The sequence below is a fragment of the Schistocerca serialis genome, chromosome 7, assembly GCF_023864345.2.
Source record: "Schistocerca serialis cubense isolate TAMUIC-IGC-003099 chromosome 7, iqSchSeri2.2, whole genome shotgun sequence".
NCBI lineage: Eukaryota > Metazoa > Arthropoda > Insecta > Orthoptera > Acrididae > Schistocerca > Schistocerca serialis.
In genome coordinates, this window is record NC_064644.1 from 245,632,464 (window position 1) to 245,656,808 (window position 24,345).

At 40.6% G+C, this 24,345-nt stretch overlaps 1 protein-coding gene across 1 annotated transcript in view; it reads left to right on the forward strand.

Moving 5' to 3' along the window:
* LOC126412633 (bumetanide-sensitive sodium-(potassium)-chloride cotransporter-like) overlaps positions 1–24,345 on the forward strand; it is a 594,798-nt gene that overhangs the window by 459,801 nt on the left and 110,652 nt on the right. The window contains exons 9-11 of the mRNA XM_050082310.1: positions 6,026–6,133; positions 20,189–20,312; positions 20,434–20,555. Of these exons, the coding sequence (XP_049938267.1) occupies positions 6,026–6,133; positions 20,189–20,312; positions 20,434–20,555 (354 nt within the window). The remainder of the gene's footprint in view (positions 1–6,025; positions 6,134–20,188; positions 20,313–20,433; positions 20,556–24,345) is intronic.

Sequence of the window (24,345 nt, forward strand, 5' to 3'; positions counted from 1 at the left end):
TCCTTACACATACTTGGCGTAGTCATAAAGTTTTAACTATCACCTCGAAAAAATAAAGGTCGTCTTTTTTTTTCCAGTGTGGGCTGTAATTATCGCACAGCAGCGAAATATCGTAGATATGTTAATGCGGAATCGATTTACGCAGGAAAACAAGTTAATTAATTACAGTTGTGGCCACTAGTTGCAAGTCTGACGCTGTACACTATTTGTGTAATGGTATAACATCCACCCTATCATTTGAGAAACTATGAAGTGAGTGAACAGTATGGGTATCGAGAAAAGAGACTGTGCGCTATTTGTGAAACTGTTTTAAGTGAACGGCAACAATTACAATGCTGCATTGAGATAGTATCGCCGACAGAAAGGTCTTAGGAGTGCCCCGATGTCATTAAATAGTTTAATGAAGAAGAAAATGAAATTCGAAAACACGGGAGAACATGGCGTGGCACCTGGTAGAGGAAGGCGACCTGTCCCGGTAGAAGTTATTGACGAGGATGCTGTTGCTATTAACTGACCATGCAGCACGTGCCCCGTGTAGTGCTAGTACTCAAGCAATGTCACAAGAATAATACATCCCACGATCAGCAGTAAGGCAAGTTTTGCGGTCTATTTTACACTTGTATCCGTACAAGATGCAGACTGCGCAGCAGCTGAAACCTCATGATCAGTAGCAATGTTCTGAATGCATTCTTCTGTTTCTGGTACTGGTACGGGTCGAAGTTGATGACTTGTCGCCGGGGAATATTATATGGAAGGACGATGCATATATTACACCGCAGAGTACAGTGAATAGACGTAGCTGTTAAACTGCGATTTCTGTACGAATAACCATTGCACTCGCCGATGTGACTGTGTGGTGTGGATTCACAAGCATCTTTATTCTTGGCCCGTTCTTCTTTGAAGAGAATACAACATGAGGGCTTGTCAGGTGTACGTGACATCTTCACTTCACCGAGACGTCCTTCTACAGCATCTGATTCCTGCTTTGGGAGAGCGCAGCTCTGTGGAAACCACTGATTTCGACACCTCATATCTCTCACCCAGTCAAAGATCAGCTTAGTGCTACATGTGCCGAACGTATTATCTCCAGAAGTTTTCCAGATCCAAAATCACCTGATCTGAATCCATGTGACTTTTGGCTCTGTGGATATCTGAAAGAACGCGTTGCTCAGATTCCACTGGGACTACTGCGAGCAAAACTGTTGATCAAATCCTTATATGGATGCATCATCTCGTTGATGTCTCTGGTGCTCGTATTCAACAATCTGTGTAAATGACAGTTAATAATAAAGGTAACATTACGCCTTTCTCATTTGTTTCGCCTTTTCTGCCCACTTCCCGTTCCTGTTCGTCTTTCTTGCATTCACAGCGCCAGATGATGATGATGATGATGGTGATGATGATGTTTGTTTTGTGGGGCGCTCAACTGCGCGGTTATCAGCGCCCATACAAATTCCCAACCTTTGCTCAGTCAATTCTCGCCACTTTCATGAATGATGATGCAATGATGAGGACAACACAAACACCCAGTCATCTCGAGGCAGGTGAAAATTCCTGACCCCGCTGGGACTCGAACACAGGAATCCGTGCTCGGGAAGCGAGAACGCGACCTCTAGACCACGAGCTGGGGACACAGCGCCAGATTTGGACCTAGTGGTCAAAATTAGAACTAATTTTTTTTCAAGGGTGAATCGGTTTCGCAGTAACACATTAGAATATCCAACAAATTTCGCTGCCACACGATAATTACAGCCTACACTGGTCCTCTTTAAGGGGCTGAATTTTCATTATAACCACCTGGTGCACGTCTGCAGTCCTGGTAACATCGATATCCCCGAGCTGCAGTTTCTTAGCGAGCCGCTAGACGAGCTAAAACAAAGTGACGCAGCCGACTGGTAAAGTGAAGTATCTTGCAGTAATTCATTTCTGTATTTGAAGAACGCTGCAACAATGCGTGCCGAGATCGGGACGTATACGGCGTAGTGAACCATCATATGACACTGGTTAGGTGGTTCTGACGCTTCCAATGAGGCCAGTGCAGTCTCGGTGACGAAAAACTTAGTGGCAGACCACATCTCTGTGAAGAAGCAGCTACCGCAAGAGAAGCTGGAGCCCAGGAAGACTGGCGTGTCACAATCCAGTGGAAAAAGTAAAATTCAGTCGAGAATGAGTATTCAACATCTGCCACGACATTTTGCTCCTAACAAAGGTTGCTTCTCGCTTGATTCCCCATTCAAGAATCTCGTCAAACCGAGGCAGCACCGTAAATGTGCAACTGTGACAGGCAAATGTAGAAGGCTTCCTTGAGGCCTAGTCGCCATAGACGAGAGCTAGGTGTATTACTATGGTCACAAAACAAAGGAGAAAAGCTAGTGGTGTGAACATATGGATTCATCTATGGATAAGACCCAGTCACCATCGGGAAAGGCAACGCTGACTGTTTTTGAGACTGCCATTGTGTGATCATGACAGATCGTGCTCGTAGCGGGCAATTTCTCACAGTACAGTCATCTCCTGACGTGGTTACGGGAGTCTGTCACGATGAAGCTAAGCGTCATGGTGAGCTGTCCATGACAATGTTTTTCCTCGACGACAACGACCCAGCTCATGCTGCACAGGATACAGCCGTACATGTTGCTTCTTTTGGGCTATCAAATTTTGCCTCCCTCTCACCCCCCCCCCTCCCCCTCCATCACCCATATCTTTCTCACAAGGCACCCAGCTACTTCTTTCTTCTTCCTTGAGTGAGGAATCTAATGTGTGAAAGGCGTTTCCAGAATGATGATTTTCAAGGGAGAGGGGGGGGGGGGGAGGTTTCCTGAACGCTGAAAATGAAGAGTTCTACGACCTGTCTCCACCAAGCCACCAATTGTTGGGAAACAGGTGTCGCTGTGAAGGGTGAATATGTGGAGGGTGACTATTGCTAGGTCTCATGCTCACAGCTTCATTTTTCCAAGTGATAATTATAAGTTTATGAGTAGCCTTCGCATTAACATTTTGAAGACCTGTGTACGATACAAGAATACGATCCACAAGTGTTCAAAATGATAATATACAGGGTGATTTTTTCCATTGTGTACAAAATGCATGGTTTCCATGCTAGAGACCATTTACTCAGTCATAAATTGTTACAGAGACTGTGGTTAAATATGCGCTGTACCAGGCAGCCGAAGTTACGGTATGTGTTGAAAATGGTTTCCATATGCCTCAAAGCATACATGTACGCCCTGTAGTATGTTCTGTCTCACACGTTCACGTCGGTCAGGCTGCCTCCGAACAGTGTCAAAGGCAGCATGAGTACGCTGCACATCTGAAATAGGCTCTGCATACATGATACTTTTGAGATGGTTCCATAACCAGAAATCACACGCGTTGAGATCCGGTCAACGAACAGGCCATGCAACTGGACTTCCTCGTCCAATCCATCGACCAGGGAGAACACGATTGAGATGCGTCCGGATGTTAACGGCTACCATCATGTAGCAGCCACATAACCCATAGAATGATCAAGGCATTTCTTCCAGCAAGGGAGGCAGAGTCAGCCGCGAGAAACGCCGATATTTCCGGCCTGTTAGGCGACGTGGAAGGAAGACTGGTCACAAAATACTGTCACCAGTTATCCCAGCCCACACACTCCGGTTGCATCAATGCTGATCATTCGTTGTCACCGTTCCATGAGGGTTCTGCCAACTATCCTACAGATGACTGTGATAAAAGTTGAACATACCGCTCCCCCTAAAGGTGGCCTCATCTGTGAATGGATGACACAAATCCTGAAATCGTGCTTGCCTGGTGAACAAACTAGTGAGAAAACTGCTTCCGATGTGGAAAATCTGTCGCTAGTAAGCCCTTCACATCCATATGATAAGGGTACCAACAATTGTCATGAAGAATGCTCCACATGGTCATCTGGCTAACCCTGTACTGGTGGGCCAACTGCCTGGTACTGACACGGCGGTCGCCTTCCACAGCGTTAACCATATTTTCCTGTAAGTCTGGTGTCCGAACATTTCGGTTACATCGTTCATGATTTCCTGCTTCCTGAAACGACCCTGTCTCAGACAACGGCGAAACACTACTGCAAAATTCTGAATGCTATGGTTGTTGTCATTCGCCTTTCAGTAAGTAAACACCATGTCGGTAAGCTCTCGATCGGAATACGGAACCATTGTGTATAACAGTGTACCACATTCATTACAAAGTGAGTCAGCAAGAGAAGTGAATCGGACACAACATTACCAATTACTACGGCAGAAGAGGGCGGTAGGGCCTGATGTATGATGAACAGTACCACCCTCTTGGAGGAAACCAAGGATGCTGTAACCGTGGCTGCATGGTACAGCGCGTATTAGACCGCAGTCTCTATATCAAATTATGACTGAATAAATGGAAACCATGTTTTTCCGGACCTAAGTTCATTAAACCTTTTTTAGTTCTGTATCCTCTCACCGATCAATCCCTAGATTTTGTACACGATGGAAAAGTCACCCTGTATGTACGAAAACCAGTGTAATGTGCAAAATCTATCTTTAGTAATGTGTACCATACATAGTTCAAAGTCTATGCAACTGATAACAGAAGTAATGAGGGTATTACCATGTGAAGCACCTGAAAAGGCATATTTGGAATTAGAAATGCATCTTGCTTCTTAATAAGTATCACGACTGGTGACTGAAGGTGAATGTGTTTCCTATTACCTTTTATGAATGTAACACGATCACAACGTCTTCGGCTACTAGGATTCGTCAATTGAAGGCTGACAATTCTCTTTAAGCATATTTAATCCTCTGTCTTTTACTGGACCAAATTACACGTGCTGATATTCATAATCCTTCTTGTAGCCTTATTAGTAGGATGTTTAGGGACGCATTTCATACAGAGTTTATGAGGCGCAAACCAGTTGTCAATTGTTTTTATAAGTAACGTCATAACTATTTTGAAACACCATCAGTTATGAATATTATTTGCCACGAAATATATTCAAGAGTACAATCAATGATTTCGCAACCAGTGAATAGAGATACTCGACTCATATTCTTTAAACTTCTTCATTATTCAATGCATTGTCACAGTGAACGTTTTGTTTGATGTGCTCGGAGGTTACGGTTACCGTCGCCCCACACATAGCATCAGAATGCATTACGTTTTTTGTTGGAAGGAGCCACAGATGAGCTTTCATCGCTACATATGGGCATGCCGTGTTTCCGCGTATGCTGCGCCCTCTTCTTCCTCGCGATCGCTGGATCTCACGCCGCGCTGAAGTGCATTCCACCATCTCTGTTAAGGATGTTTTCGGTGATTTTTAGTTTGATGGCTTCTTTAATTGTACGGTCCCAGAAGCCATTAGTGCGAGCCACGACAGACGTTTAGTTAGATTTGATCCGGCTACTGTTTTCTAGAACATACACATCTAAAGCGAAATTTTCGGGATAGTGTAGGCGATAAAACTTCGCATGCTCCTTCCTGCGTTGCTCTCAATGTGTGCACTGTTTCTCCGATGTAAGATTGGCCACATTCCCAGTGTATCTTGTAGTCTCCAAGTGTTTGTACTGTCTGGTCTGTTCCGTAACTTCGTTCAGGACTTGCGAATGGTTTGTCATGCTGTATTCACCCTAAAAGCCAACATGTTCCTTCGCTTGATCAAATGCATAAGTTTATTTTTATGCGCTTGATAATATTTTAGCGAATATCTTGTGTCGTATGCTCTATCAGGCTGATAGTCCTACAGCTTGTCTTACCTCTCTCCTTTCTTTTGAAATACAACAGTTACAAAATTGCTCCAGATTTGGAAATTGTCTTCTTTTGCAGGCATTATTTAAGCAATTTACAAGTTGCTTTTGTGTTACATTTCCTCCCGCTTTATCAATTTCTACTAGAAAACCGCCATCTCCCGACAGCTTTATTCCCTCGAATTATTTCATCCACCTCATCAGACATTAGTGCTACGATCTTATTATTTTCATAACAGTTTATCTGTATTTCTGATTCGGTGGCTTAATAACCGGTAAGTGTTCGTCATGTTCAGGTGATGGAGCTGGTGTCGTGGTGGGGACCTCTGATCTACGGCGGGTGCTTCGCAGCGGCACTATCGTCAGCTATTGCAAGTCTCGTGGGAGCTCCTAGAGTTTTACAGGTAAGTAAATTTCTGCTATCGTGGCGGGAAGTCCAATGTATATGTCGCAGATATACCGTTCTTGAGGTGGTTTTCGTGGTAGGCTATACCTTCATTTGATATTGTGAGGGTGCATAGCATTTACCTGTGGTCATACACAGACAGGAGCGGGAGAGTTGCAGTTTTACATCCTACTGACGCCCACACTAATAACTGAGTTGACGTAAGGTGAACCAAGTATACGTCTACGCCTATACTTGGCAAGCCGTCTTATTATGTATGGCAGAGGCTGCTTTTCATACCACTGTCACTTCCTCCCTGTCCAAATCCACTGGCCAATTATGCGCGGGAAGAAAGATTGTTGGTAAGCCACCGTGTGAGCTCACGCTTCTCTAATTGTGCGTTCGTAGTCTTTCACGAGCTGTACGTAGGAGAAAACGGTATATTGGTTGACTTTTCTAGGAACGTATGATTTCGCAATTTTTACAGGAAATCTCACCGAAATGAGCAACGTCTCTCTTGCAGCGTCTATTACTGTTGTTGGATGAGCATCACATTGATACTAAACGAACCAGTGACGAAACGCACTGCCCTTCTTTGGATCTCCTCTGTGTCCTCCAACTGTCCTATCTGATAAGGGTGTCAGAACTTCGAGAAATATTCAGCTATCGGTAAAACTAGGGTTTTGTAGACCGCCTTCTTCGTGGGTGGACTACACGTCCTGAGGATTTTTCTAAAGAATCTCACTCTGGCATCTGCCTTTACTACGATAGTTTTTGTATAGTCGTTCCGTTTCAAGCAGTCTCCTCCCCCCCCCCCCCCCCCCCCAATCACGCACACACAGATATTAAACAGATCTGGCTGCTTGCAGCGATTGTCCGGAAATCGTGTAATCATACACTAACGGATGCTTTCCACCCTTTTATGCTGAGGTTCAACAGACTCATGAATTATCCGACGTTACTGACTAAATATTTCAGCTACTATCATTAAAGACCGCGGAGTTCTCAAGATCCAACATGGGTAAAATAACATTTACATACATTCTAAGGCAAAAAAAGACGCACAATGAACGAATTGTCCGAACAGGACGGAAATCGGAACATGTGATGTGCATGTGCAGTCAAACAAAAATTACAATTTCAAAAAAATTGGCTGATTTATTCAAGGGAAAGAGATTCACAGATTGAGCAAATCAATAACGCGATGTTCCACCTCTGGCTCTTATGCAAGCAGTTATCCGGATTTGCATTGATTGATAGAGTTATTGGATGTCCCCCTGACGGATAACGTGCCAAATTCCGTCCAATTCGCACTTTAGATCGTCAGAATACCGAGCTAGTTGGAGAGTCCTGCGCAAAAGGCTCCAAATGTTCTGAACTGGGAAGAGATTCGGCGACCTTGCTGGCCAAGGAAGGATGTGGCAAGCACGAAGAAAAGCAGAAGAAACTCTCGCCGTGTGCCATTGGGGTAGGTCCTTCGTGGTGCGTCTTTTTCTTTTTGTTTCACCTGAAATTACTTTTACGACTGAAGATCTCTCTCTCCCTCTTAAGAGTGATATAGGTGTTCCATTAGCTAGGAATTCCTCAATTTATTCACAAAGTTGGTCCAATATTCCGTATGATCGTCCTTTGTTGATTAGGCAGCAAACCCGAACTCTATCTAACGCCTTACGAAAGTCGGGGAACACATCAGCCTGAGCGCCGGGAATTACTGTGGAAGAACTAAGTACGTTGTTTTTCACACGTGCGTTATTTGTAAAATCAATGTTGAATCCTGCAGAGAAGGTTTTCGGTTCACAGAAAGTTCATAACACAGGACCTTAAAATGTATTCTAAAATTGTGCAGCAGACTGATGTCAGCAGTATACGGCTATAGTTTTACGTCTTTCTTCGAAGCCCCTTCTTGAGAACGAGATTGATTTGCGCAGGTTTGAAATCACTTGAAACGTTTCGTAATTCGTACCTCCAGTCACCTGCGGTGTACTGCAGCTAGAAGAGGAGCAAGCTGTTTCGCATAACCTACGTATACTCGTTTTGGTATCCCATCACATCCAGTCCCCGGTTCTGTCTGTTGAGAGATTTTAACTGATTTTCTATCACACGGTCACTTATCTTGATTATTGGCAATTTGAAATTATTGGGACGATTGGAAAGAGAGATCGCAGTACTACCATCTTCAGTGAAACCGTTTTGGAAGTAGGAACTTATGTTTCGATCTTCTCTCTGTCATCCTTCGTTCAACTTCGTTACAGTCACTGAGTCTCTGGACAAATAGCTTTGACCGTTTGCTATTTTAACATAATGTCAAAGAATTTATTGTCAGATCGCTAGATAGAGTTTTACTTTCGGATTCTTTGACTGGTTTGCTTATAGCTCGCCATACGCTACTCATCGTTTCTTTCAGTTTCTGTTCGTCTAGCCTTTGGCTACGTTGTTTTTGAAGCAGCTTTCCAACACAGCTGTAAAAAGACTGTGGATTTTTTTCCATACCTCACAACCGTGTTCGGCACATATCTGTCAAAGGAATACATACAATACTCTTGAACTTTGTCCAGCCATACGCAACCTTTTCAGTCTCAAGGATGAATATTTGATACTGACTGCTTACGTTAATTGAAATCTGTGTCCTGTCACGATTAATAACCAAAAATATCCTCCTATATTTCTTTAAATTCTAATTGGAATCTGTTGTCAATGATGATATCACGGCCTTATCGTCATTGATTCCCTGCTCTCCGTTAACTGATCTGAACCGTAGTCCGCCCTTATACGAGTCCACTGTGCTAACCACACATCACCTCCCTCGGTTTTAGTTTCGATTTTAGCCTTCGCTGAAGCCATGTCCTGTGGGAGCAAATAAGATCTGTTCTTATCGACATGACTGATCAGCTGAGGAAGGATGTTTGCAAATATCGACAATATTATTTCTTTGAAACGCACCAGCCGCGTCATTGCTCAAATATATAATGTTATTTCTGACTGTTAACAAGGGCGCCTATTCTCGTGGGCGACGATTGGGGAGTGGGGGGGGGGGGGGGGGGTGGCGCAACACCCCTCCCCCTTTAGCTGTCAGGGGAAAAAAATTATATATCGGTATTACGCAAGTTTTTAACAGGTTCGGAACTACAACTTCTTTAAGGCTACTTACGAGTTGCCATTCATCTTCCAAAATATTAAAGATACACCATACCCCACGTCTAGGCCACCCTACAAACTATCGTATGGGCGCCCTTGCCTGTTAGGCATACCCATTCCAGACCTACAACACGTACAAGAAGCCCCTCATACATATTCATAATAAAAAAAGTTTAAAGTCAATAAAAAGTGTAATCAGTATCATTTGAGTCTAAATAACATTTGGGTAAAGTTAAGTAGTGATTCTCAAACATAGTGCAAAGCAGTGCTAGAAGCACAGAGATATTGGTCAGTAATGAAATTAGGCAACATTATGCAAAAAATTTTGACCAAAACGAAAAATATATGATTTGCACTTGCAGGTACTTATTTACGTGAACAATCCTACAATCCTATGACACATGGTAGACAAAACAGAACAGACAGCTCAGAAAAAATCGAGAGAAAGCAGCAACCATAATTAAGCATGCTCATGAGAGAACAACTGCAGGAGAACTTCCAAAACACATTTTACCGAAGAATATTGAATCTCACTGTCATACAACTAAGTAAAGTGGTAACATACTTGTTTCGAAAAATTTTAAATACATTTCATTAAATGACATTAATGCTTGTTGAACAGATCATGAATACATTTTGTAACGATTTTTAACATGTCAGTTTAACATAAGGTTTATGATGTAATTAAATTATTATTATTATTATTTTATAATTACTACTTCATATCTAAAAATTCATCTACTGACTAGAAGGAATTGTCACTCAGAAATTCTTTTAATTTGTTTTTAACTTCTGGTTGGCTGTCTATCAGAGTTTTAATCTTATTTGGTAATACAACATTAACAAGAAAAAGGAACACACATACACATTAGGGACAAAATAATAGAAACAGAACGTATTGCAGCACAAGAAGGAAGAACGATAATGTAAAAATAGGACGAACGAGAAAATTCATAATAAAACAAGTAAATGACCTCATTAAAACTAGAAAACTCATAGAAACAAATAGTAAGGTAACAAAGAAGCTCTATTAAAATCTATAAAGGAAAAAGCGAGAGAAAGGGGCAATAGCTACAAAATCAGGTAAAGTAATACTGTGGTGCTCATAGTTATAGAGGAATATCCGAATAAAACAAAGAAGAATTATAAAAAAAATAATTGTCCAAAAACTGAAGTCTGATCTACCCATTGGATTCCAAATGAAATTGAAAAACACCTTAAAATATCAAATACTTGATCAAGAAAACAGAAACAAACAATATTAGAAAACAAAAAAAGCAGCACCAAGACACAGAATGCAGTTCAAGACATACATAGAAAATATCCCATTGAGATTAGTTATCAATTTCAAGAGTGGTCACACATACCACACTGCAAAGTTCAGACATTAATACTTAGCTGAACATTATAAACTAGAGAACAACAGAAGTATATAAAACTCCTTAGCATTCATATCAAAACAAAAAGACTCACACATCCTGCAAATTATAAAACAGATCTCCTTTGATGTCCAATATATACACTTTAATCCAGTCAGTGACGCAATCAACATCATATAAGAACAACTGGCAGAAAACCTAGAAACCCCAAATACCGTTACATAAGAACTAATACGAATCACAAAAATAAACATGAGCAGAAATACATCGAATTTAACAATTCATCTGTTTAAAAAGAAAGGCCTCAGAATGCAAAACCAACGTCATACATACTAGCAAATATCACAATGAAAAAAGAATTTTTGCAGATATAACAGAAAAAAAGAGTTCAATCTTACACTGGCACATGTATGTAGATGATATCACATGCCTCATAGATGGATTACAAGAACATATAAACAGTTTATACATGTAGGTATGTAACACACACTACAACATTCAGTCTGCTATGGAAATGGAAACAAAAGAAACAATAAACTACCTTGACCTCAAATTCATAAAATAACAATTTCCAACACCACTGGGTGGGTACAAACTCATGCCTCACACATTCTTGTTGTAGGAAGCTCTGTGACTGATCTGTTTCCTACAAAAAGGGACGGAGCTTAGAAAGGAGTTAAGAAATGTGATTCTACAGCAAAATTCTGAACTGTTTTTGGGAGAGCTGTCTTAATTGCTCTTTGATTGACCTATTTCCAAAAAAGCGCGTACCTTAGGAAAACAGGGAGGAGAGGAAGGGGCGTGGCTTCAGAATGGGGTGGGTCTTAAGAGAGGCAAGGGTTATGATTACGTCACGATTTTGCCACAACATGTAGGCAAACCGGCAGTCAACGGACAAATTGATCAAGAATGCCCATTCCATTCCTACGTTCTTAGTTTTCCATTCTTATTGTTCTCTATTGTTTCCCTATAGCTTACACCGATTTTTATGAGAATTCCGAACCTCTTGCACCATTTTAAATTGTCTGACGCTTATTCTAGGTCGATAAATCCCATGAATGTGTCTTGATTTTTTGTACTCTTGCATTCATTAGTCAGTGCAATGTCAAAACTGCCTGTCTGGTGCCTTTACTTTCCCTAAAACCAAACTAATCGGCATATAACATATATTTTAATTTATTTTCCATCCTTCTGTATACTGTGCCGTTTGAATAGAGAGTTTGGAGTTCAAACAATAACGGAATCTTAAATACTGGGACTACTTAGCGCCACATTCTTTTTCTTCAATTATTCAGCCTCCACGTTTCTGACATTTCAACAAAATTCTTGTATACCAATGAGATAGGGCTGGTCTCGATAGCAAAAAACATAAAAGAAACACAAACATTATTATCAGGGCACTTGGAGACAAGAACGTTTCCTTTTTAAAAACGGTAGTTAGCCATTTGCAGGCGATCAGCGACTGCCTTCGTTATCATGTGGCATATTACATGCAGCATGTGTAACGAGCGTGTTGCCTGGAAGATTTTTGTCGCATCACTGATAGCTTACAGTGAGCTTTTCTTCCTATGACAAGAAAAATGGGAAGCAAGAACATTAAACAAAACTCTTCAAAAGTTTCATCAGGAGTGAATAGTAAGAAGGAATATTGTTAGACGGTATATTTTCCCTCTTTCGTAATGGCATGCTGTGATTTGATGCTGTTATAGATTAGTGTACCCCCCCCCCCCCCCCACACACACACAGTTGTTGTTTTTTATTTCGAAGGGTACAATAAAGCAACATTTCTCTGATTTTTTGTTTTCAACTGTAGTTTTCTTTGGGCCCACACTGTTTTCATTCTTCGAGAATGTTGTTTCTCTTTATCCTGTGCTAATTTTCTTCAAGTTCTTCCATTTTTTCCTGTCCTGAAGGCCTGCCTTTTCTACTGCTTCCTTAAAGCTTGTTCTATTTCTTATTGTGTCCATGTCGGCTCCCATATTTTGATATTTCTTAATACAATTCTAACCAATGTGATTTTGAATTTGTGATTATTTAGGAAGTCAGAGTTTTGTTTAGTTGTTCTGCCATTATCCATCCTGCATATAGGTTCAAGTAATAGTTCTCTATTAATCTGTACTCTAATTTTCTGCTGATTTTGGCTCTTAGTGTTTGTATTGAGGTTCTTCTTTCAGTTTCGTCTAACTTCTATAGCTCTCCCTTCGTAGTCAGTTTAAGAGTTCCTACAGGATAGACTGTTTCTGGTATGACCACTGTTCCATAATGTTCCACTTTTGTGTTTCAGGATAAAGATATTTTCATAGACATGTTTCTTGATATTTGAAAGGTCATCCCAGTTTTATGTAGGCTAGTCTCTATTTCTGTCTTTTCCTTCGTGTTGTTTCATACCCATTCTCCTAGATACTTAAAAGAGTCTACTTTAGATATTGTACTGTTATTTATTTTATGCTTTTGACGTGCGTGAACGATGTACGTCATGAATTGCATTTTTTTCAAATAGTGTTTGTAACTGTACTTTTACTAATCGACGTTGTAGTTCTGTAATTGGTTCTTGTGCATTTTCAAGTGAGTCTGTAGTAAGTGCCATGTCATCTGAAAAAGCTATACATTGTACAGTGGTCTTATTTGGCATTCTTCCTAGTTGTATACTGTTAGTATTTATGGCATTTCTCCTTTCTCTAGCCGCTTTCTCTAATACACAATTAAAAAGTAGGTATGTCAAACCATCCCCTTGTCTTACTCTGGATTTTGTTTCAAAATTATCTGACAGTTCTCACACAAATTTTGCTTTTGACTAAAGTTGATTTAAGTGGTTCATGGTGTGGGTTCCTGTAGTCATGTCCTAGTTCATGAACCACGGGCAACGTATGAGTGGCCAAGTAAGTGGGCCCGACCGTCGGGATACCACTTACTTTGGAATAAGGCTGGGCATCTCGGACATATTCTGAGTCGTGGTCACCTTTGTGCTCATACGGCAAAGACTACCAAATCCACCGGTTAGTCCCTCAGCCGTTAGGGGTAAAACCCCTATGAGATGGGGAGCTATTAATATCAATGGGGGCTACTCTGGGAAGAAGGTAGAACTGGCAGAGGCTGCAAGTAAGATGGGGCTGGACGTTTTAGCTGTTAGTGACATTCGGGTAAGGGGTGAGAAAGAAGAGGTAGTGGGAGAATACAAGGTCTACCTGTCAGGAGTCAAAGCAGGAATAGCACAATGGGGTGTAGGGCTTTACATCAGGAAAGAAATGGAACCCAGCTTAGTTGCAATAAGGTATGTAAACGAACGACTGATGTGGATAGATTTGACAGTGTCTAGCAAGAAAATTAGGATTGTGTCAGTATATTCGCATTGTGAAGGGACAGATCAAGATAAGATGGATAGTTTTTATGAGGCACTCAGTGATGTAGTTGTTAGAGTAAAGGACAAGGACAGTGTTCTGCTCATTGGAGAGGATATGGAGGCCAACAGGAACGGGAAACAACTCTTGGATTTCTGTGCCAGTATGGGCTTAGTAATCACAAACTCCTTTTTTTAAACATAAGAACATTCACCGGTATACTTGGGAAGGCAGGGGAACCAGATCTATCATTGACTATATAATAACAGATGAGGAATTCAGGAAGGCTGTGAGGGACACACGTGTATTCAGGGGATTCTTTGATGACACTGATCATTATTTAATCTGCAGCGAAATTGGTATTGTGAGGCCGAAAGTGCAGGAGGTCAGGTCCATATGTAGGAGGATAAGAGTGGAGAAACTTCAGGATAAGGAAATCAGGCACAAGTACATAACAATGATCTCAGAAAGGTACCAGTTTGTTGAATGTAGTCAATTACAGTCATTGGAAAAGGAATGGACAAAGTACAGGGACACAGTACTACAAGTGGTAAAGAATGTCTTGGAACAGTAGTGTGTAAAAGTAGGATGAAGCAAACAGCTTGGTGGAATGATACAGTCAAGGCAGCCTGTAAAATGAAAAAGAAGGCGTATCAAAAATGGCTACATACCAGAACCCAGGTAGACAGAGAAAGTTATGTTGAAGAAAGAAACAAAGCCAAACAGATAATTGCAGCATCCAAGAAGAAATCGTGGGAAGACTTTGGAAACAGGTTGGAGACTATGGGTCAAGCTGCTGGAAAACCATTCTGGAGTGTAATTAGCAGTCTTCGAAAGGGAGGTAAGAAGGAAATGACAACTATTTTGGACAGGTCAGGAAAACTGCTGGTGAATCCTGTGGATGCCTTGGGCAGATGGAGGGAATATTTTGAAGAGTTGCTCAATGTAGGTGAAAATGCGATCAGTAATGTTTCAGATTTCGAGGTAGAATGGGATAGGAATGATGATGGAAATAGGATTACATTTGAGGAAGTGGAAAAAATGGTCAGTAGATTGCAGTGCAATAAAGCGGCTGGGGTGGATGAAATTAAGTCGGAACTCATCAAATACAGTGGAATGTCAGGTCTTAAATGGCTACACAGGATAATTGAAATGGCCTGGGAGTCGGGACAGGTTCCATCAGACTGGACAAAAGCAGTAATCACACCAATCTTTAAACATGGAAACAGAAAAGATTGTAACAACTACAGAGGTATCTCTTTAATCAGTGTTGTGGGTAAAATCTTCTCAGGTATTGTTGAAAGGAAAGTGCGAGTATTAGTTGAGGACCAATTGGAATGAAATCAGTGTGGGTTTAGGCCTCTTAGAGGTTGTCAGGACCAGATCTTTAGCTTACGGCAAATAATGGAGAAGTGTTATGAGTGGAACAGGGAATTGTATCAATGCTTTATAGATCTAGAAAAGGCATATGACCGGGTTCCTAGGAGGAAGTTATTGTCTGTTCTACAAGATTATGGAATAGGAGGCAAACTTTTGCAAGCAATTAAAGGTCTTTACATGGATAGTCAGGCAGCAGTTAGAGTTGACGGTAAATTGAGTTCATGGTTCAGAGTAGTTTCAGGGGTAAGACAAGGCTGCAACCTGTCTCCCCTCTTGTTCATATTATTTATGGGTCATATGTTGAAAACAATAGACTGTCTGGGTGAGATTAAGATATGTGAACACAAAATAAGCAGTCTTGCATATGCGGATGACTTAGTTGTGATGGCAGATTCGATTGAAAGTTTGCAAAGTAATATTTCAGAGCTAGATCAGAAATGTAAGGACTATGGTATGAAGATTAGCATCTCCAAAACGAAAGTAATGTCAGTGAGAAAGAAATATAAACGGATTGAGTGCCAAACAGGAGGAACAAAGTTAGAACAGGTGGACGGTTTCAAGTACTTAGGATGCATATTCTCACAGGATGGCAACATAGTGAAAGAACTGGAAGCGAGATGTAGCAAAGCTAATGCAGTGAGCGCTCAGCTACGGTCTACTCTCTTCTGCAAGAAGGAAGTCAGTACCAAGACTAAGTTATCTGTGCACCGTTCAATCTTTCGACCAACTTTGTTGTATGGGAGCGAAAGCTGGGTGGATTCAGGTTACCTTATCAACAAGGTTGAGGTTACGGATATGAAAGTAGCTAGGATGATTGCAGGTACTAGTAGATGGGAACAATGGCAGGAGGGTGTCCACAATGAGGAAATCAAAGAAAAACTGGGAATGAACTCTATAGATGTAGCAGTCAGGGCGAACAGGCTTAGATGGTGGGGTCATGTTACACGCATGGGAGAAGCAAGGTTACCCAAGAGACTCATGGATTCAGCAGTAGAGGGTAGGAGGAGTCGGGGCAGACCGAGGAGAAGGTACCTGGATTCGGTTAAGAATGATTTTGAAGTAATAGGTTTAACATCAGAAGAGGCACCAATGTTAGAACTGAATAGGGGATCATGGAGGAACTGTATAAGGGGGGCTATTCTCCAGACTGAACGCTGAAAGGCATAATCAGTCTTAAATGATGATGATGATGATGATGATAAAGTTGCTTTAAGTATATCTGTTATTTTATTACTTTCACCAAACTCTTTTAAAAATCGAGTGATGTATTTCCATCAATAGAATGGTACATCTTTCGAAGTCTACAAATGTCAAACTTATTTCAAGCTTCTGATTTTCTGTATTTCTAAGTTGTGCTTTAAATTTGTGACTTTTTCTACACATGATCTCTCTCCTGCCTCTCTTCCTGTACCTTCCTTCGCACTCACGTAACTGTGGCTCAAGTATTGTTTCAGCTCTGCTTAAAATGGCCTTCTACAGGATCTTATAGGTCACTGGCAACAGGGAGAGTCTTCAATATTTGTTAGCATCTGTTTTATCTCCTGTCTTTTGTAGTGTATATATTGAGGCAGATGTATATCCAGCCAGGAGTCTGTTTGTTTTCCAAATTTCTTGAATTATTTTTGTTAAGCATGCTATCATATTGTCACTAGAGTGCTTCCATAATTCTACAATTGTATTGTCATCTTTAGATTTTTGTTATTTTTTTTAGTTGTTTTGTTGTTTTTCTTTTGATCTATAGTCAGAAGATTGGTTTTATGCAGCTGTCCTGTGCCCACCTCTTCATCTCTGAACAACACCAACTTAGGGCATTTGATCGTGCTTATTGTATTCAAGTCCTGAGCTATCTCTACAATTTTAACCACCCACCCTTCCCCCATTTCTCTCCAATAACAAACTGGTAATCCCTCGATGTTTCAGAATGTGCCCTATCAGCCGGTCCCTTCTTTTAGTTGTGCCACAAATTTCTTTTCTTCCCAATCCTGTTCTGTAACTCCTCATTACTTATATGATCTATCCATTTAATCTTCAGTATTCTTCTGTAGCACGTCTTCTCTAGCTTCTCATTTCAGAAGCTCTATTCTCTCCTTTTCTGAACAACTTGTTGTCCACATTTGACTCCCAAACATGACCAAACTCCAGACAAATACCTACAGAAAAGACTGCCAAACACTTAATTTTCTCCGTTACAGAAAAACTTTTCTTCCTATTGCGAGTCTACATTTTTTGTCCTTTCTGCTTTGTCCACCACCACGTAGTTTGCTGCTCAAGTAATAAAACTCTTCGACTACTTTTAGTGTCTCGTTTCCTAACCTAATTCCTTCAGCATCACCTATTTAATTCGACGACATTCCATTATCCTTGTTTTGTCGCCTTTCTTATGTTCACCTTACATACGACTTTCAAGACACTTTCCATTCAGTTGAACTGCTCTTCCAAGTCCTTTGCTGCATTTGACTGAATTACAATGTCATCAGCAAACCCACAGTTTTTATTTCCTCTTCCTGAACTTTAATCCTTCTCCAAATTTTTCCTTGGTTTGGTTGCTCACTGAACAAGCTGAATAGCATCGGGGTAGGCTCCACGTGTGTCTGCAATCATGTCTCACTTCACTCTGAGTCATTGCTTCCCTTTCATGCCCTTCTATTGCTGTCTGGTTTCTGTGAAAATTGTAAATAAGCTTTTGTTCCCTGTATTTTACCCACGCCATCTTCATAATTTCAAAGGGTGCGTTCCATTTAACATCTTCTAAGAGACGTCGTATGTTTAGTATTGCCTCCCGTGTTCCTACAATTCTCCGGAATCGAAACTGATCTTCTTCCAGGTCGGCTTCTACTAGCTATTCCAGTTTTCTGTAAATAAATCATATTAGTATTTTGCAGCCATGACGTCATGAAACTAATAATTCGTAAATATTCACAATTGTCACCACCTGCTTTCTTTCTAATTGGGATATTACATCCTTCTTGAAGTCTGAGTGTATTTCACCTCTCTCACACATCTTTCACGCCAGGTGGAATATTTTTGCTGTGTCTGGCTCTCCCAAGGATATCAGCACGTCTCAGGGAATGTCGTCTACTCCAGATTCTTAAGATTTCTTTCATTTTCTCGAATTTTAGTTCCTTCGAATCCGATTCTCTTGATATACATAGTCAAAATTACAGTTTTCTTTGGTAGGTTGCAGTTGTGTTATTGCTTGAAATATTCTGCTAGTATTTTAAAGTTTTCGTTGTTTTTGCATACGGTTTTGACCGTTTTTAGATGCTTGAAACGTAAATTTGGTGGTGTATTGAGCTGGTTTGGAATACTTTGCAGAACTGCCTTAAGGTGATTTACTTGAACTCCGATTCTTTTGAGCTCAGCCGATCATATACTGTGACTATCTGAAGAACTTTCGATGTTGCTTTTATACAAAGACTTCTCGATTTTTTTTCGGATGTCCAGGCTCTTTGTCTGTTGAGGACAGGTTCACCATATTCATCATTCCATTATCATTCATTCATTTATTTAGGGCAATCATGTTTTCTGCTGCTCGTATTAATATTGTTTTAGAATTACTGTCCTTGGTTGATCTCTATGTGTCAAACTTCTTTCGTTGGTACGGATTCTTTTTTCTATCTATGGGTCTGATTTTGAACTTGATTATGGGCATATAATTATCTAATTCCAAACCAGCACTTTTAGCGATTTTAAAATGGAATATTTCCATCGCAGTGTTTACTTATAGCCACACGACCAAGTTGTTTCCCTACCTAACTAGATTCAGTGACACCAATGTAGTTTGCTTACGAGGAAGCTTCTAAAATAATATGGATTTTAATACCATACCGTGTTCTTCACATAGGCTGGTAAGTAGTTATTCATTTGCATTAGTTATGGTATGTGCAGTATATCTGTCTACTACACGTCTGTGACGATGTTCTTTGCCGATTTGGGCATTAAAATCTCCACGAAACTACTTTGTTTCTTGATGGAATTCGGACTAATGTGCTGCTGATTAATTATTGGCCAAAATTCTTGTGTTTGCCCTGTTTGTGTTGTTTTTATTTTGTTTGTTGGTGCATGTGTGTTGACAGCAGTATACAGTTTTCATGTAGACTTAAAGGTTAATGTGGAAAGCCTTCCACTTATGAGTTTAAATTCTATTCTCGAGTTCAATTTATTTTTACTTACAATTAACTGTTTTGAACATTGTGGCTTTTTTATACTCTTTCTTGGTTCTCCTTTTAAAAAATTCTAAATTTTTCTGAACCAAGAAAGATGTTTCACTAAATATTTTCTTCTTAGATTTCAGTTATCACAATATTTTTCTTTTTGAGTAATTCTGTTAATGTTTTTAGTTGAAGTGCACATTAAATGTGGCTAGGCAATTTACATTCTTATGTTTAATGTTACGTCTTTGTCGTTTTAAGTATGTTTCAGGACGCTCCGACTCACCCTTTGTACGATGTTGTAAGTCCACATAACCGATTTCTTACTTTCATTTCCTTAGAATTGGGAGATTGGTTACTCCCTGGGTTACAAAATTCATCCTCATGTTGTTTGCTAGTTTTTGTTCTTAGACACCGATATTGTGCAGGAGTAATTGTTTTTAGAAAGTGAGTTTAAGAGTAATGGGAAGAACTTCGCTATAATGTTTATACGGGTACAACCTTATGAGTCAAAAGAACCAGAAAAATGCATTTTTTGGACGAGGACACTCAAAAATTAATGAATTGATGACATATGCCTGCATTGCTTTAAGGGCGCGTGACTTGTAGAGCACATGATGCCATGCAATATCGTTCAATTATGTCAATCGTTTTGATAGAGACAATAAACATTTGTTTTCAATTTTTCTAGGCCCTCGCAAAGGACAGGCTGTATCCATTCATAGGATTCTTCTCCGTTGGGTATGGTGCAAACAACGACCCTGTCAGAGGTTATATCCTCGTGTCGCTAATTTCCTTCGGATGCATATTAATTGGTGAGCTCAAAAACTCGTAATAATCTTAAAACCGGTGCTACTGACAATTACGATAGTATGAGACATTTCTGTAATAAGACATGCGACTTGCTGATTAATTTGAGTTTGTATTTTTTTTCAGCACAGCTGAATGCGATCGCACCTTTGCTCTCCAACTTCTTCCTCGCAGCCTACGCTCTTATCAACTTCTCCGTCTTCCATGCTTCCATATCAAAGAGCCCCGGTTGGAGACCAGCGTTCAAGGTACAATCCGATATACTTTCATTTTGCAATGTTATCATTTCATTGGCTATGACGGTTCTTCCTTTGTTTTCTGTAAGATGTACTTTGTTTATTTTAAATTCGTAGTCATATATAACTGTCAAGTTAGCAAAAACACCTATACCTTACACGAAGAAACGGATCTTACATCCATTACTCAGCTAAAGACCTAAATTAACATTTCCGATGCTTCGTTAAAACTATTAACGACTTTTCATCCGTGGATCAGCTTACGAAGAAGGTATCACGATATCAGTGGAAGAAGAAGTGATTGAGCGAGGTTCCATCTTACAGTACCAGGCGTTAAAGGTGGTAGTACTGTAAAGTTTTAATGTTACACATAAATCAAAGAGTTTCACATCATACTTTTTATTTTATTGTCGAGTAAAAAACTCAAAAATCTCAGAACTTCGATGGATATGATACTTTAATTTAATATGACATTTTCATGTAAGAGAAAAGGGAGTTATACCATAATTGCATGGAGAGAACAAGAAACTCTGAATAGTAAATTGAAAGTATATGGACAGTTGGAAAGAGGTATAATGGCAGGACATATTACAACTGCTGTGTGTGAGGATTAAAGCATCAGTGATGCAGCATAATTGTGCAACATCCTCAGTTACCAGTGTCTGTCAGTACTTGGAAAGTTCAGTCAAAACGATACTCTTCTCCACAACTTTTGCATTATGGTATTCCAAAGCAGTTGCTGCATCGTACACAAACATGGGACGGGAATGAGGAAGTTCCATCATTTCTTAAATTAACGAGGAGTAAGTACTGACATTATGACGAAACACCAAGTAGACGTACGAATGTCAGTGCACCAAACATTAGCGCTGCACTCAGCAACCTGTGGAACGCGTCTTTCTGGCGGGATGTTTTCACGAATCACCAGAAGACTGTAACGAGATACAGAGAGACATGCGGAGGGATAATGGTTAGTACAGGGACTGACAGTGGACCCAGAACGTGTGTAAAAGTCTTACATATTGCGCGCAAGTATACAAATAGATTATTACAGCACCATTACGCTATTGGAGAAAAATCACTGGGCACAATAACTACCGAAAATATGTAGGAATAACCATACTAAGCGACCTAAATTGGACTGACCATACGAAGTAAAGAGTAGCGAAAGCTGATTACAGGGTGAGATTCATTGGAAGAATCCCAAGGAAATGTAGTTCACCCAAGAAAGAAGTGGCTTACAAAATGCTTGTTCGACCAATGCTTGTGAATTGTCCACCAGTGTACGACCCATACCAGGTTACACTAACAAAAGAGACAGAGACCCAATGGAGAGCGGATATCTTTCGTTCTGGAATCGTTTAGTCGGACGAGGGTGTTACTGAGACGCTCAACAAACTCCAGTGGCAGTCGCTACATCGTGTGACCGAGAGGGTTGCTGCTGAATTTACGAGGTGTCGCGAAATGACTACACCAAGAAAATCAGAGCAATGAGACCTCATACTGAAGTTTATTAACAGTCGTTCTTCTCATACACCAATGATACAGGGAAGTGGGAAGAGGATAGCGGTTAGGGGTATCCTCCACCACACACCGTACGGTAGCTGGCGGAGTGAGGACATAAATGTAGAATTAAAATACTCGTTAGTAAAACTGCTTCATAAAAAGTAAGAGAGAAACATCACAATTACAGCTCAGTTTCCTTGTTATCAGTGCTGTCGAAGGCCTTAGAGAAGGTAACTTGTAAGAGAACAGTATCAGATATCAATGCAGACTCATAGTATGGCTCGAGAAAACGAGACTCAACAGAAATTTCACTTTATTATTTCGTGTGTGAGGCACTTAAAGATCTAAACGATGAGTACCCTAGTATCGTCTATGACGTAGGACAGGCATTTGACATAATGAACAATAATATATTCTGTCATTTTGGAGGGAAACTCTGATGCCACTATAATTAGCAAACCGCAAGCAGAAGGTTTTCCTTCATTTCCAGAAACAAGGAAAAAATTTGAATCTAAATGGCGAGTGCACAGGGATGTGCATGTGTTGGAGAAGTACTCGAACGTCATATCTACCGATTACCGTCCCATTTGGGTAATTCGTTCGTAATGCATCTTTTTTTCAAGAGCGTGGTCAACAAGATTATGCATTGCAAAAACGTTTTCCAACAGCCAGAGAAGAACTTGTGAAAAAAAGACTGGGATAAATACGAACTACGCATTGATTTAGCACAGCTGAACGTCCTTCGTTTTGCTGAAATTATGCCAGTTGCCTCTAGAGCAGATTAATTAAGAAAACGAATCGAGAACATTAGTCCAGAATTTTGCAAGTAGGCTGAAATAGTGATTAATGAATACGTCCAAGAAGCATTCTATAAATCAGCAAAGAAGTTATAGAAGACGTTGAAGAGTTTTTGTTCAGGGAAGCTGATAACAGTCACTGGACGGACAGCAGAAGAAATACGAGAAGAATATAAATGTTCTGGAGCATTTTTGGTAAATTAAGAAATGTTTTCACAACCATGCCTTTGATGTGACTGAAAACAAAAGTTTACAATAAGTACGTATATTTCCACTTTTGATAAATGGCAGTGAGGTATGGTCTTAAAATGCGAAAAACCACTCATGCACATTGATCGTTACTCAGAGATACAGAAAAATAAGTGACTCAGGAAACAGATCGGACTGTAAGACATAAATATGACAGACTTGCGACTGAAATAAAGTAGGTGGATTATGTAGACAAGCGAATGAGTGTCATACACTGGGTTCCAAGCGATAAGAAAACACCATCGCACCAGCTAATGCATGGCACTTAGATGACATAGAGAACACATACAAGGGTAGTAATAAAGCTTTAAAAATCATCCCCAAAAAGCAAAGTTACACAATTAATTTTTTTGTTTGTTAGTTCACGTCTGCAGTCCTAGTACGCATTGAAATCCTCACGTTACAATATCGCAACATGCCTCTAGAGGATCCACAACAAAACGAAGCTCTCCATTTATAAACTTGAGTATCTTGCAGTAATTCATTTGCTTCTGCATTTGAAGCGGAACGGCACTGCAACAATCCATGCTGAGTTGGTGGACATGTACAGTGACACATTGAGCAGCTGGCACAGACACTTCCAGTGTTGTCAAACAAATCTGAATGCTGAACAACAAGCAGCAGGTCATCAGCCTGTGAAGAAACGGGAACCTCGAGAGAAGTGAAGTCTGGTGCCGAAAGACCGGCGTATCACGATCGAAGTGATACCGGAAAAGTGAAAATTTGTCTCTGATGGTTTCCAGTGTCTTTCGCGACATTTTGAATATGACAAAGATTGCAGCCCACTGGGTTCTACGACTGCTCACACCCATTCAGAAAGCCTGTAAAATCGAGGCAGCAGAGGTTATGTTATACCTTTGGCAGGCCAGTCCAGAAGACTTCTTCAGCCATCTAATCATCTTGGAGGAATGCTGAATGTATCACTATGACTAAGACAAAGAAGCGGAGCTGGCAGTGGAAAAAATTGGATTTGCCACCTCCGAAGTCGTGAAGACCCAGTCATCCTTGGACAAGGGGATGCCGAGTGTTTTCTGGGACTGCTACGATATGGTGCACGCAAATTAAGCTCGTAGGGGGGAGGGGGGGGGGGGCAAACCGTCACAGGAGCATACTATCCAAATCTTCTGACGAGATTGCAGGATACTGACCAGACGTCGCTTTACTAGAAGCTGTCATTAGAGGTGTTTCTGCTCCACAACAACGCCGCAGCTCGTTCTGCACAGGGCAGTCACACATACCGCTACTTTAGG